The 15,505-nt window shown below is 39.7% G+C and overlaps 1 protein-coding gene across 1 annotated transcript in view; it reads right to left on the reverse strand.

Annotated features, from left to right (window-relative positions):
* LOC311432831 (chloride channel protein C-like) overlaps positions 1–15,505 on the reverse strand; it is a gene marked incomplete at its 5' end in the record, with an annotated part of 80,069 nt that overhangs the window by 13,196 nt on the left and 51,368 nt on the right. The window contains one exon of the mRNA XM_084511321.1: positions 4,522–4,701. Within this exon, the coding sequence (XP_084367447.1) occupies positions 4,522–4,701 (180 nt within the window). The remainder of the gene's footprint in view (positions 1–4,521; positions 4,702–15,505) is intronic.

The raw sequence follows: 15,505 nt of genomic DNA on the forward strand, positions 1-15,505 counted from the left end.
CCTAACAAGCGACCAGCATCCACCTGCTTTTCTTCAGTGAATGCCGGGAGTGTTTAACTGCAGTACGGAAACCCCAAACCTTCCATTTCCTTGGAAAAAGTGAATTAAAGGCAAGGACATCCACTGACACCAGAACCACCTTCAGGAGCAACGTGGCATTTATCAGTCACAGACATACAGGGAACCTAAGTGCATTAAGGGATAAACAGAATCTCAGAAAAACATCTAGGTAGAGAGCATGTTATTGTCCATTTTGGTGGAAGAAATCAGAAAGGATGTGAGAGTCACACAGGCATGTAGAGGGAAGTGATCATGCATGGGCGATTGCACAGATTGGCAGCAAAGATGTTCCTGATGACCATGAAAGACCACCACCCTCCATGTTATATCCCACCCATGTCCACGGGCAAGGAAAAGAAATGAGTTACCTACAGCTTTCCTCCACAAACCCTCCATGTCTTCTGTTTTTACTACAGTTTACATTTTAAAGTAATCTCTGGCAAAGGAAGATGGATCAACAAAACATAAGTGGTGATGTGTCTAATCTCTTCATCATGTCACAGAACCACTTCATTGCCCTACAGCAGCCCTACGCTAGTACATTGTAACACGTGTGGAAGCAAAAAAAAAATAGTTCTTTTTTCAGTTCTGGTCTCACAGAAATTAGGCAGAAACACAACTCTATCTTTTCCTTCTGGAACAGGATCTGCAGCCACAGACTACAGCAGCCAAGACAAGAGACAGTGGACCCCCCAAGCAACTCCTCAGTATGTATTTACAGCCTCACTCAATGTCTCTGGCCGAAGCCTCCAGGGAAGGCAGGCAGCGGTCCTGTCCTCAGGCCTCTCTGAAGAATGGGTTCCACCTGGGGCACAGTTGTCTTCCTAGCCAGAAGGGCCTGCAACGTAGGCCATGACATTCACAGCTCTCAGCAGACTCTGGGCAAGCACATTCATAACAGCCCAGCTCCCTTTCTGCAGATGCTGGGGGGTAGATGGGGCAGGCATTTCAGCTGCAGTGCAAAAGAATAGCCTGTTGTATTCTCATGTGCAAGAATCTTCATTGTTGGGGAGAAATGAAGGCGGGGAGGCAGTCCCTGAGCACTCTGCATTGCACACAACAGGTCGAGCATCCCTATCAGTGCTGTGCATCTAGCTCACCAGCCACATGTTCCTCAAACACAATTCTGCAAGGGTTTCCCAGGCATGCATACAGCACTGCCTATGGCAAAGTGTCAAGAGTGTTACTCTGAGGAGATCTTTGTTTTGGAAACTGGCTTCTCAGCTACAGCTTGCTTCCTCTTTAACAATTTTAAAGCCAAGGAGTTTTCTTTAGTAGTTGTTTTCATTTTTAGTCTCTACTGCTTACTCGACTAGGGAAGATAACAGCTTCAGATTTAGGTCACCCAAGTAAAAATGTGTTTGGTGATCTCATCTTGATACCCAGTAGGTAACTATCCAGATCACAAAGATTAGGTGAAAAATCTGGCCCCACTAAGCAGGACTGGAAGATTATTTTTTTTGTCTGTTTGTTTGTTTTTTAATAAAATTGGAGTATCTGTGTGTTTGCTCAGGCCAGCACTGAGGTGCATTTGTAGGTCCATGCAAGTCCCAGCCAACACTTCTTGGCCACAGTCCTTGCATTTGTTAAGAACTGACATTGACCTTTTCTTTTCAAAGGGTGAAAATCGTACATATGTATTACAAAAATAACAACACTCTGTCCTTGTACAGAAATTCTCACCACTGCAGTTTCCAAGTGTGGGCAAACACTGAAAAACTTTTGCATTCAGTCAAATTTTCAGTGTTATTTCCATGCACATTTAACGAGAAGAAGTACAGAAACACACATAAATGAGAAACAGTAAGAAAAAAATAAGAGTTGCTGCTGCCTTCAAGCAAGCTTAGCAGATAAGATGCTTCTTTTCTTTCTTTAGCTCTTTGCCCCCATTTTTGCAATGTAATACCAACATTTTTGTGCCATATTTAAAAAAATAAAAAAATTAAAAAAAAGAATCAATAATAATGCCTAAGGCAATTCTCAAGAAACATCATGGCAATTATTATTGCATCTTCCCTCATCCACCTTTTCAAAACATGACAGGCAAGCTACATTTTCTCCACTTAAACGCTGTTGATGTACAAGATGGAAAAACAAATGATCCTTTTTCTGCCTATGGCTATGTCACCTCCACATGGAATTGCATTAGATCCTCCACAGTAAGAGGCTGAAGAGCACCTTTTTCCTTTGTGGAGTTCACAGCATTTCTCATCTTCATCTTAACAGTTACATGCCACAAGAGCTGTAATTTTATGACTAAGATGGAAAACCAGAGCCTAACTACTTATGGTTATGAATACGCTAATTCCATGATGCATCACATTTTTGGAGGCTTGTTTCAGAGGGTGGCTGCAGAGCATTCCTTTCCTAGTGTTGGTGAGGACCCATAGCAGAAGAGCAAAGCCGCGTGCGGTCACTGCTGGGAACAAGGTATCCAGAGATCATCTCAGAAATTCTCAGGCAGCTGGGCACGCGGTGGGGCGAGGAAGGGTGTTGATAGAGCATGCCAGAATGCAATACTTGCTCCCAGACAACCTCTCTGTATGGGTTTCACTGCCGTGGGCAGCAAATAATGGACTGGATCAAAAAAAAAAAAAAAAAAAAAAATGCTTCTGCTTTGCCAACCATTTAAAGCAATATCTGTTTTACTCAAAACAGTCTAACAACAGCTCATTTATGCTGACAATGGCAGGAGAAAAGCTTTTTCATTCATCCTTTTTAAGGCTCTAGCAGAATGTATTCATAAAAGAGCTCTAGCAATTAAGCAAGCCACAAGCCTACCAGATTTGTCAAGTAGCATCAGGTTGTCTCTAAAGGTGCCTCTCTTTGGGATGTCCTCATGATCATCCCTCTGACCTCCCTTTCTGCTTGGTTCCACACAACATCGCTCTGTGCTGCAAAGCACAACTGTATTTGTGTAAACTCAGCATACTTCTCAGCAGCCTGGGACTCTCCCTGCCAGGTAATTTGATGAATTAATGAGGAAATGATGAGACTATAAATTTAATTTAAAAGGAGCTTTGGCTGGGTCAGTTGTTAGCATTTTCTAGTTTTATTTTTGAGGACAGATGAGAACTAAACAAGTACACTAGTATATGGTATATCTTCCACACTGGTGCACGCTGTGGACTATCACTCAGAAATTTAGGTTTTAGTGCCTTAGCACATTTCTTATTAGCGATATTTATGACAAGGGAGCAAGTATATATACCACATACAAGTATATGATCTCGCACTTACTGATGTCATTACTCCTTCAGGCCACTGCAAACCAATCTCCACTGTACAATTCTCTCATTACAAGCAGATAATTCTCTAAAAAGTTCACACAAAGTGTTTTATTTGACAGTGAAGCGAGTTAACAATTTTTTTAAAAATACTGATTCCCTTTCCATCTTCATGTCCAAAACTGCAGCTAACCATAGAGCAATAGATGAGGTAGTGTGATCCAGCTGCCAGTATTTCATCCTTGAAAAGCTGTTACAAAGCAGGCAAGGAGACAAGCCCTAACTAAATTTCCAATGATGATACATGGATAACGTTTTTCCCCATCCAGATCAATAGAAGAAAATACATTTATCCTGGACTGATCACAGATAGCTACAAACTGCCACCCAGTTAAGAGGTTAAACTAGAAGGGGATAAAAAAAAATCTACAAGGAAACATATAAGAGCATATGGTCATTCAAGACAAAGGACAACATGTCTGTATTAAGGTTATTGGAAGCTACGTTCATAGAGCTTTGCTTCGTGAAATCCTGTGCAATAGCAGTTGCATATGCACCTTTTCCTTTCCTATAGGATACTCAAGGTGGGAATTAAGTCACTGCTTCTCCCACTCATGACCCACCACCACTCAAAGAACAGTCTTAAGGTACCTTCCTGAAAGGATGGAGTCACTCTTGCTCTCACATGAAATACATTACCAGAAATATTTCATTTATCAGGATGTTTTATATGCCTTTTGAGAGCCCCTAGTATGCAAGGATTCTTTTAGCCTAATTCTTGTTTACACTGCATGTTTCTTCCAGTGACTTTGTTGCTTATCTCATCTGTGATATGATTTACATTAATGCATTTCCTTTAAAAGCATACACTAATAAAATGAAAAAATGTGATGGGGGAACAGGCCAATTCTGAACTGGTGTGGGATCATTTCATGAGTAACTAGATTCAAATCCCTTTACTGTCTCTGTGAACCTTTAAGGTTATGAATGGAAATTTAACCTTTTTCTACAATTCACACAAGATCATTTCATTGACGGTCTTCAATAAACCTTTGATAATAAAGACTGGCGTGTTCCTCAATCTCTCCAAGGTCCTTTCTTAAAAGAACACCTGCTGTTCATGCTAAAGTAGGAAGAAGCTTCATAACCATCCCATATGGTCTTCAAAAATGCTTTAAGAAAAAAACATCGGAAAAATGGCCATAAATATCACATAATTTGATAGCGTTTTTACCTTTTAATGGTTCCCTGAAACACCTCTGCGTGGTCTGGCTTGGGCCTGCAAACCACTGGGAATCCACCGTGGCTTGTACTTGCAAGAAGCTGGGCCAAGGAAGCAATGTTTTCCTTTAGGTGAAGGACTCTGACGTGAGGCTCCATGACATCCCTGGCAGAGAACAATTCCAGGTTCAACCTGAAAGACATAAAACAGACAGACAAAGTATTATTTAGTAAACAGGAAATAAGGAATACTGTGCCACGTTAACATTTGACGAGTTTATAATACTTCAGTAAATTACTTCAAGATGGAAATCAATCTGCTTTATTTGTAAATGTAAAAAAAAAAAAAAAAAAAAAGGTAATTATACAGTAAAACTGCTTATCAAGCATAGCCTTTCTTTGTGTGAGAGATGATAAATTCTACCATATGTATGACATAGTCATCCTAGTCAAGGTATCACAAGAGCCATTTGTCAATTTGCACGACTTTTCTCATTAAAAAGAAAAAAATAAAAAATAAAATAAAAAAAAAAAAGATTTTTAATCTGAACTAAAATCCTCTGGAATTCTGACTGATATCAAATAGTTTAATGTTAAACACTTTAGAGAAATTCAGGCTCACGATCTTTATTGCAATTTTTTCTTTCATCAGTAACGTCTAGGAAGATAGCCCCTTAAGGGTTTCTTACAAGTTGTATACGTTTTTTTTCCAGTATTTTCTAACACTTTTTAGGTTCTAGGTGAAGTTTCAGGAAACATGAACATACATTAATAGAAAGACATGTATACCTGCTACTGCTGACAGTAGAGTGAAATGGAAAATAAATATACTTTCTGCAAGATTCAGCAGTGATTTCTACAGAATAACCATAGGCCTATAGATTCTGACAACAGAAGTTAGTGAACTTCTCTTGTTTTAAACTTGTTTCATATTTACTATTTTCAAAAAATACATTAATTATTCTGATTATCATCTGGACACATCATAAGACAGAATCTCCTGTTCAGACACAGGCTGACACAAACCACAGTCAGAGACAACTGGAGCATAAATTTGCCCACATCCTGTTTTACCAATGTTACCTTTCATCCCTGTGGTAAAAGCAACTATTTCCATATGCTGTTAATTATTGTCCTCCCTCCTGAGAGACACAAGGTTATTTTTTCAAGGCAGTTACTCTGATGTTTTGTGATGTGACCACCTGTCTAAGAATAACTGAACTGAGAAGACAATGCACTTCATACATGGCACACACACAGCTGTTAAAGAAGTTTCTTCTTCTCCTAAACTGAGATGGATTTAAATGAATCCTGAAAAAGAACAGTCTTATGTGCATCAAATCACGCCATGCCCATCCCCAGTTATGTGAAACAGACTGCAGGCAAGGAAAATTTGGAACACCATCTTATTGCAGATCCACATTTCAAGAGACCAGAACACCATCTTATAGAAAAATGAAACTCTCTGAAAAACATTTTGTTTCTGAATTAAAATGAGCAGTAGTTTACCTTGCAAATCGTGATGGCTGAGTGTAGAATTTAGTATCAAACAGTTAAAATACCAAAAAGTCCCAAAGTGATGTGTTTTTTTTTTGTTTGGTTGGTTGTTTTTGTTTGTTTGGTTGGTTGGTTGTTGTTGTTGGTGGTGGTGGTGGTGTTTTTTGTGGTTTTTTTTTTTTTAGAACACTACCAGGGAATTTTTATTTTTCCTAAAAGAGTAGACTACTGTTTGTCCTCCTCTTTTCTTCCATCTCTATAGGTCTATATTTTGCTGTCTTAAACTTTTTCTATATTCAACATGCACTGCATTGCTACTAAAAATACTATTCCTAGCATAGTAGATATGATGTAAAAACATGATGAATTATAACTGCTTCCTGAATTACATGAAGTATGTGCAACCCCTGAATGATTTCTAAATAAGAGCAATGTGAATAATGCTACATTACAACAGATTCTACAGCATATTTACTAGCAGCATGCAAGTTTTCCATCTTCACAACTTCATGGTTTTCCGCTATTGCATGGAAAACAAATGTTCCAAATTATAGCAGAAGTCCATGAAACATCCTTAGGTTTTCTCAAATCAGTCATTTGTATAAAAGCAAGGCATAGCTTGTTATACGGTTCTGTGATCTTGGCCTTGTCTGGTATTATAAAGTGTCCATATTGCCTACAGGAACTATAGACCTTGCATTATCATAGGCCAGCTTTTTCAGATGTAAGAACAACATACTAGGTATTAGAGCTGATTCACTGCCTGTTGTCGATGGCATTTCTTTCAATTATTCTTCCATCTATTACTGTAAAGAGTAAGCTTGATTTGAGGGGAAGGGAAAGGCAAGAAAAATAGCCTTTCCTCCTTTTATAGAGGATTGTTATAAAGCCAAGGCATCTTTGTAGCAAAGAAAGCATTAACTGTTTTACCAATGGCTGCTGTCACTACTCATGTGTCCCTTCTCATCTGCTATCAGAGCACTGAACCTATTCTGCATTGGCAGACCTGAAAGTGGAGAAGTCGCCATTCTCCTCATGCCAAGAGCTACAGGTCTCCAGCCTTCTGCATTGTGGAAGGCTCCATTTGCCACTCACAACCTGCTATGGGCTCTAGGTCCCTCCTTTTGTGCAGCTGGGGGTTCAAGCTGTTCTTAAATGGGTGCTCAACACACTTTTACCAGAATAACCCTTCCCAGCAGCAGCCAGGATACAGAGATGGCAGAGGAAGCTGGCAGAAGAGCCAGAAAGAAAGTACTGCTAGTACAGAGAAGCACGAAAACCATCTCAGGCACCTGCAGGTTCACATCCCCTGCAACCACACTAACTGCCCAGGCCATGCTCACAGACCCACAGATAGTAGTGCTCCCCATAGATAGATTGCTTATATATCAAATGTACACAATGCAGGCATCAGTCCTATGGGCAAGGTTCCTGCTACTGATGTGTTCCTTCTTGTGCAACTGCGAGCCTGCCCAAATATCTCCCAAGGACACTGCTTAACGGGTGAGTGTCATTGTTGTTGCAAACTTGTGTTTATGCAACAAAGCCCTCAGTTTCACAATGAAATTTCAAGCAAAGACATCTCACTTACCATTTTGAAAATGCCTTTATATGTGTAATAATAATAGGAACTTACATTTGGATTTTATCATGTAGATCTTTCTCACATATTTAGATTTTCCTCAAGGAGACAGAGCTATAGCCACACTACTGAAATAGATATACCATCAATTTTTCTTTTATAGGATATGTGAGAACATTTTCTCCCAAATTCATTACAACAGTGTAACATGTTAGAGCATTAAGGTTGTTTCACTGAGGTTATGATATCCAAGTTTCAGGTTCCTTTCAAGAGTACATTCATGACTCTGGATACAACATGGAACAAAGACACTCTGCTTTACAACAGAAATAGGACAGTCATTTGGTAAGAAGCCAATATCCCTGTCCCTGTAAACTGTCTTGAAATGATTCATGGAACTGTAGATTGGACCCCGTTGCTCTTAAATCCAATGGAAGCTTTCCCACTGAAATAAATTTTTAAGGATCTAACCATAACAGATCTAATCACAACGTGGAGGCTTCCTTGGACAACATGCAATACAAGAGAACTTTTCTGTTGCTCAAAGAGCATTTACTCTATATTTTATACAAGCTTCAAATGATTAAAAGGATTAAAAGGATTGAAAAATAATCTTAACTCAAACACACTTCAAGAACCAAGGTACATGAGAAAACTGGCAGCACTGCTTGCTTGGATTTATTCACATACTTGCCTCATCTTTTTTAGCTGTCTCTCCAGTCCTCCTCTATCTGCATTGAGAAGGATTACCCATTGACTCGTTACAGGTCATTCTGCTCAGAACAGCCCTAGATATTATTTGGACTTCTTGTAAACCACTTTTTTATTGCCCTGAATGGCTACAGCATCTTGAGTAAATTCTTCTTGGGAGCTTCTTTTGGGGTTTGCTTAACATTTGTGGTGATTTTTCAGACCATTTAAGCAGCATAGTCAGAATTTCAAACAATTGAGAAGGTGGGGTGGTTAGCATAAGGGAACATTATCAGGATGGAGGTCATTACAATTACTTGCCTGTATTGTAAATACATTGCCAAATATTAGAAAAAATCTGTTCTAGTTTCTACTGTCATTCACTTCATTTGGCCAGAAAAACTGAACAGATTTATTTCATGATTTTCACGCTAGTACAAAAGCAACCGCATGTTTATGAAAATCTGCTACTGCATTATAAAAAGGGTTTATTAATGTTATCTTTCTTTTTCTCTACCATCTTTAAAGAAATCCCGTTGTGAATAAACTCACAACATTGCAGAAAGTTGCTTATGTTTAAATCCAAATTCTTTTTTTTAATAATAAAAAGATTTCTACATACAAGCCCCAATCCCACCAATTTTCTTTTCAACAAGTCACTTGGTAAAAGCCAAATACCAAAAATTCAATTCAAAGTTTACATGCCAATATTGATCTCATTATATAATAGAAGAGTATATAAGTACTGCAGAAAAGCTGATTGTGTGCAGATGATGAATTCAGTAGATTTGCAAGTGAATTCTTTGAAAAAAAAATATTCTTTCAGTATGTTCACAGAATACTCACTAACATCAATAGATGGAAACAAAAAGCTCTGTAAAATCTAGTTACACTGGAAAAGGACACCACATATTAATTTTAAAATATACTTGCTCTACTCAGTACTAAACCCTGAAATAGACACATTTAAATTGTTTTCAAGTTAAATGAATAAAAGCACAGTGTAAATTGAAGTAAGTGTGTTCGTGCTAGCAATGCATTTTAATTTAATTAGATTTATTTAAAATCAGTTTTCAGTGGAACTTTGTGCAGCAGAAAAGGCCTGTGACTCCTTGCTGTCTTTTTTTTAGTTGAACACAACTGAGGGAGAAATTCTTCTAGTTAAACCAGGAGCCAAAAGTTTGGCAGAGTTTTCAGTCTCTGTTCAGCATATCTACAAATATTTATATTGACTGTAAAATGACAAGCTTCCCAGCATCTCCTGGTCCTGGCTCACTCAATATCCTTAAATGAGGAGACATTTAGCTCTTCAGTGCAGAGGCCTTTTGATAGCACAGTGCTTATTGTGAAATGTGTTGTTTGGGTTAGCTGAATGTCTCTGTCACTTACTTCCCAGAGAGGATTTGAAAGTTATATATGTTTAGCAACTACTGTATGCTAAAGACTAATGGATTTCCACATGGTCTCATAATCTGCTGGGAAACTGTCTCTCTCTAATACTTGAAAAAATGCAGAAAAAAGAAAAAAAAAAAAAAAAAAAAAAAAAAAAGATAAGAAAGCTTTTGTGTTTTGGAAAATAAATGTGCAGGAGAAGAAAGAGGGGGATATTTTTTTTTTTAATTTTTTTTTCTGCCAAAATCTTTTTTCTCTGTTCTTCCCTTATGAAGGTTTTCCCACTACCACCATCAGTATAAAATACTACCAAGTTAGAAAAATAGCAGCTCCTACTCACTTTGCATAGACATAGGTGTTTATACAAGGCCATTTAGCTTTAAAAAATAAAAATAAAAATAAATTTAAAAAAAAAAATTTGGTTGTGCATGGGACCTTGGGACAAGCAGGTAAAAGACTGTATAAGGGGATCCTCATGCTGGAACTACTCAAACAGCAGCCTCAGCACACAACAAGCTGAGCTGTAGGTAAAAACACAAAGGACATAGTTCTTGATTTAGCTTCCAGAGTGCAAGTCCAAAAACAAATTTAGAGATTGTAATTAGCCACCTAATTTAGTAAAGAGTCATGTCAGACAGTATTAGGGGGAGTACGGGCATTTAGAGATTCATAGCTACAGACAGTGCCCGCTCACTACTACCACCCAAACCTGAAGGAAACTAAACTCACTTGGTATTTGTATTCAGAACTGTGCATTTCCCCACATGATTAGTAGTAAGTGTGGAAATGTCTCGGTCCAAGCAAGCAGCTGCCTGAAAGCACCTGCTCTTACACATTTATCAACAACTCTGTGAGGCAAACAGAGGGCATTGCACCATGGCCATTGAAGAGTGACATGCTACAGACATGATCTGGTATCCTTCATACAGAAGACTGCCTTTGGCAGAAGTATGGGAGATACTAAATCAGTTCTCACCATGGGGAATCTGAACACTTACCTGCTGTCTTGAAGATGCTCAGGGAACTGGGAGCGAACACCCTCACACTGAGGATACTCAGCAAAGCAGGACTCACACAAGCAACACATAGCTGGCTGTAAAGAGACTACACATCTGTGAATTGTTGCATTATATACTACTGGTCATTTTATACAAATTTCTCAATTTTATATAAATTTCTCAAAACTTCTATTAGTGTTCCCCCACTTCTCTTGTGTGTCTCCATCCTGATCCCTGAGGCAGGTTTTTCACTAACTAGGAGAAGCAAACAATCTATGTTCACTGACAAGCACAAAATTCTTTGAGGATTAATTTTCCCTATGCCCTTGAAATTCTCCTCAAAATCCTCCTCAGGGTAATGGCTATGCAATCCAAGCAGCTCTGCAACAGTGCATGCTGACTTGGGGGCTGCATAAACTTCATCAGCAGAAAGTGCCAGGCACAGGAATATATCTGAGATATCCCCCTCTCCAGAGAGACCTGTAAGATGCCCCTATATCTAGTCATGCAGTATTTTCTCTCTCACAGGTAGACATCTAATAGAGAAAAAGGCCAAATTTTACCTAATAACTGAACAACTGATAACATTCAATCCCTGTATACAAAGTCTATGTCACCACAGGCATCCATATTTGCATGACATCCCTTGTATCTGTAGTACTCATACACATGCAAATGTGTGTAGATGTACACAGAGAGAAGGACCAAAGATGGATTTGCTATCTTGATGTTTAATTACACTGCTTACTAGCATATTCAGAAAGGGAATGATTCAGATATTCTTGCATTTTCCAAATGATTATCTGAGCCACTAGAAATCTTTGCCATTAAAAAAAATAAATAAATAAAAATAAAATGTTAAGCTTTTGTAGAATCCATCTTCCCTGGCATTATATCCAACCAGAAGCAAAGAAAGTCATTTCTCAAAACTACACCAGTGCAAGCAATTTAAATCCAAATAAACATTTCAAACAAACTTCCATAGGAATAAGCTGGGAGAAACAAGTAAATTGTGTGCTAAAATAAATACCTCGTGATCTTGCTTATAACTGAAAAAAAAGGGAATTGCACGTTCTCTGGATAGATCACCGCAGAGCAATTTCCAAGGAAAATTCACAAAATACTAAGCTGGCTCTTGCAGTTCAAATGCAATGACATGATGAGTTTCTTGCAAACATATGCCAAAAAAACTAATACAAACTGGAAAGAAGAGAGGAAAGCTCCTATGACACCATTTTTATAAAAGTTTCATTCAGGGCCTCCACCCTCATGTACTGTACCAGCCACCTTAGCTTTTCCACTCTGCCTGGTCCAAGAAAGTACTGACTAGTATATTAGAAATGCTGGCTTAAAAATGTTTGGGAATGGACAGTGAAAACAATAAATGTTTTAATAATCAGACACATTATCAGATGACCTTTTAGTCAAAAAAAGGTATAGAGATTTAGGTCTAACAGACTACAGAATAAGTGAACTAAAGCAATACAGATGGAAAAATACATGAGAAGATACATCTCTGATTGCTCAGTACCTCTAAGAATCAGACACTTTGTAATGAGTAAGGGTGGTCAGGTTATTAAAACATACCAGTGGTATCTGGAGATACAGATTTTACCCTAATCCCAGTTCTGAAAATAGAAGGTTTTGACACTTACAGCCAGGGTTTTGAGCAAAGGCACTTCTTCCATTTGTTCATGCATTGGGAAAGTAAGGCATTTAACCACTCAAATTTCAACATTCCAGTTTCCAAAAATACTAGCCCATTTCTTATGCCATAAACATATTGGGAACCATAGTAAACTGTGGCCAGTCACTAGCAGCGTTCCCCAGAGTTGAATTCTAGGGCCAGTTCTGTTTATTATTTTTATCAATGATCTGAATGCAGGAGTTGAATGCATCCTTAGCAAGCTTGCTGATGATACTAAACTGGGAGGTGCTGTTGACTCTCTCTACATGGATGAGAGGCCTTGCAGAGTGATCTAGATACCTTGGAGAATTGGACAGTCATCGATGTATGAATTTCCACAAGGGAAAATGCCGGGTTCTGCACCTGGGACAGAGCAATGCCAGACACAGGTACAGGCTGGGAGTCAAGTAGCTGGGGAGCAGTTCAGTAGAAAGGATCGTGGGGGAGCTGCTGGCTGCAGGCTCAGCATGAACCAGCAGTGTGCCCTGGCAGACAAGAGGGCAAACTGCATTTTGAGGTGTATTAAAGACAGCATGGCCAGATGGTCAAAAGAGGAATTTCTCCCACGGTATTTAGTACTGGTTTGGCTTTGCCTTGAATATTTTGTGCAGCTCTGGGCTCCACAATATAAAAAGGTTGATAAGGTCCTTGAAAGTGTCCAGAGGAGGGCAACAAAGGTGGTAAAGGAACTGGAAGACCTGTCCTGTGAGGAGAGGCTGAGGATACCTGGGATGTGTAGTCTGGAGGAAAGAAGGCTGAGAGGTGACCCCACTGCTCCCTGAAGTTTCCTGAGGAGGGGAGGCAGAGGGATAAGCTGGCCTCTGCTCCATGGTAACTGGTGTTAGTGTGTGTGGGAATGGCACAGAGCTGTGCCAGGGGGTTTCAGGCTGCACATTAGGAAAAATGTCCTTATTGTGAGGGTGGTCAAACGCTGGAACAGGCTTCCTAGAGAGGTAGTTGGTGCCCCATGCCTGTCAGTGTTCAGGGGACATTTGGACAATGCCCTCAATAGCTTAGAATCATAGGATCTTTTATGTTGGAAAATACTTTTAAGATCGCTAAGTCAAACCATCCACCTATAGGTCCACCACTAAACCATGTTTTGTTTAGCCCTGAAGTGGTCAAGCAGTTGGCCTAGATGACCCTTTGATGTCTCTTTCAACTGAATTATTCCATTCCTTTTTTTTTTTTTTCTTAAAAATACTGTAAGCTACAACTTTCCACATACACTACATATACATTATTTTGTAAATATTTCTTTAAATAACCCCCCTGCTTTCCAGGTACCTTTCACATGCAGGATCTGTGGTGTGGTTTTTTTTTCCTATATTGTGACTTTATGGCAAGGACCCACCTCTACAAATGGAGAATATGCTTGTACTTGCATCCCAGTTAAAAATAAAATTACCAAAGTTGGTATTACTTATGTGCTCTTCCAGAAAATGAGTGGTGATCTCTCTGCACCTGGCACCGTACCTACAACACAACATGGTCAACATATATAGCAAAAGTTCTGGGAAAGGATTTAGTGTGTCTGACTTGCTTTCCTTCTCTCCTTCCTTATTCCAAGCACTAGGCAGGACTCAGCTTCTTTGGGCTCTTTCCATGTGCTGTCACTTTCATCTCCCATTCACCTACTGTCACAAACCCACTTACTGAATGGCAGCAGCTAATAAAACTGTGTTCATGGCTTTATGACTTTTCATAAAACTGCTCCATTTTGTGCCCTCTTTCGCCTTAGTTTTGCTGTGTCTCTGTGTACAGTCAATGTATTGAAAAACAAGCCTCCCTTGTGATCGTGTGAAATGGCATTTAGCAGCTTCGCAAAACTGATATTATTTCTAAAAAGGGTATTTCATTTCTCAAGCATGCTGAAATTCATTAAAGTATTTTGTGCCATCTGTTTCCTCATTGCAAATAAATAATTCTTTCCATCATGACAACCACTATGACAAGCTCCTAATATTTATGAGGATATAGCAACACTCACAGGAACAGAAAAAGTGACATATGCATGAACAGCAAAGAGAATTAATTTCAGCTTAAGGTGAACTCGGAAGCAGTCGCCAGAGCAATAATAAAGATGATATCCTTACACGTAACTCAAGAATATCAAAATACAGCTCTTACATAAATGGATGTCTGTGTTCCCATATCCAGCAAAGGCTCCCCAGGGACTTCAGTGAGCTTTGAGTCAGCCCCACCATTTCTTGAATGAATTCAAAGAGTTGTTCAATGACATCTTCATGAGATCGGCTGCTCTGCCGGCACAGCTGGATTTCTGGCAAGGTTGGCTGGTTTTAAGTGGAAACTGTCAGTATCTGCCAAATGGTGGCCAGACACCAGAGGAGACTCAGCCAATTAGTGGAATACCCCATCCAGTGGCTGGAGATGGTTTGTGCCTGTGCCTGTGTGCATGCTCCACCTGTGTGCAGCCACATCTGAAGGCTGCTGTGGTACCCATACAGGCAGCCTGTCCTCCCAGGTGAGTTAGAAGGGAGTCTCCTTCGAGCTGGGCCAGCAGAAGCCATGTTCAGTTTCCCACAGCTGAAAGTCCCTGCATGCATATTTTACATACAGACCTGTAGGAGTTGGAGCAGCTTGTTCGCTGCCAGCCAGCTAGCTCTGAAACACAGGTTATTAGTTCCAGATGCTGCTTGAGTGCGTTTCCTCCTGTGGAAAGTGTGCAGAAGTCACTTCTTTCAGTTTCACAGGACTCCCCAGCAATGGAAAATGCATCAAGAGTCAGTGTGGATTTGTCATCCCGCCCTCAGCATTGAGCAGGCTGCAGTGTCAGCTAAGAGATCTGTGGAAAGATTTCTCCATGATCCAAAGGGACCTGTCACTAATGACACCTTGACATACAAGGGCTGTCTCCTGATGGACCTTACAGCAAGAACCACAATCTCATGTTAAGGTCCTGTCCATTGACATAGCATGCCCAATACTTGCAGCAGGATTACCAACCCCTTGGTGGTCCCATTCACGCCCTAATGAGGACCTTGCTTTAGATAGGTGAGAGAAGTGCCTTGTGACAGAAACCAAAGGAATGGGACAACTGCTTCAAAACTCACCATATGTGATCTGTGTCTATGTCCATCCAAACTTTGTCCTCAGGATTTTGCCCAACTTCACCAAACCAGTCTTTCAA

Source organism: Aythya ferina (assembly GCF_964211825.1).
Source record: "Aythya ferina genome assembly, chromosome: 2".
Taxonomy (NCBI): Eukaryota; Metazoa; Chordata; class Aves; order Anseriformes; family Anatidae; genus Aythya; species Aythya ferina.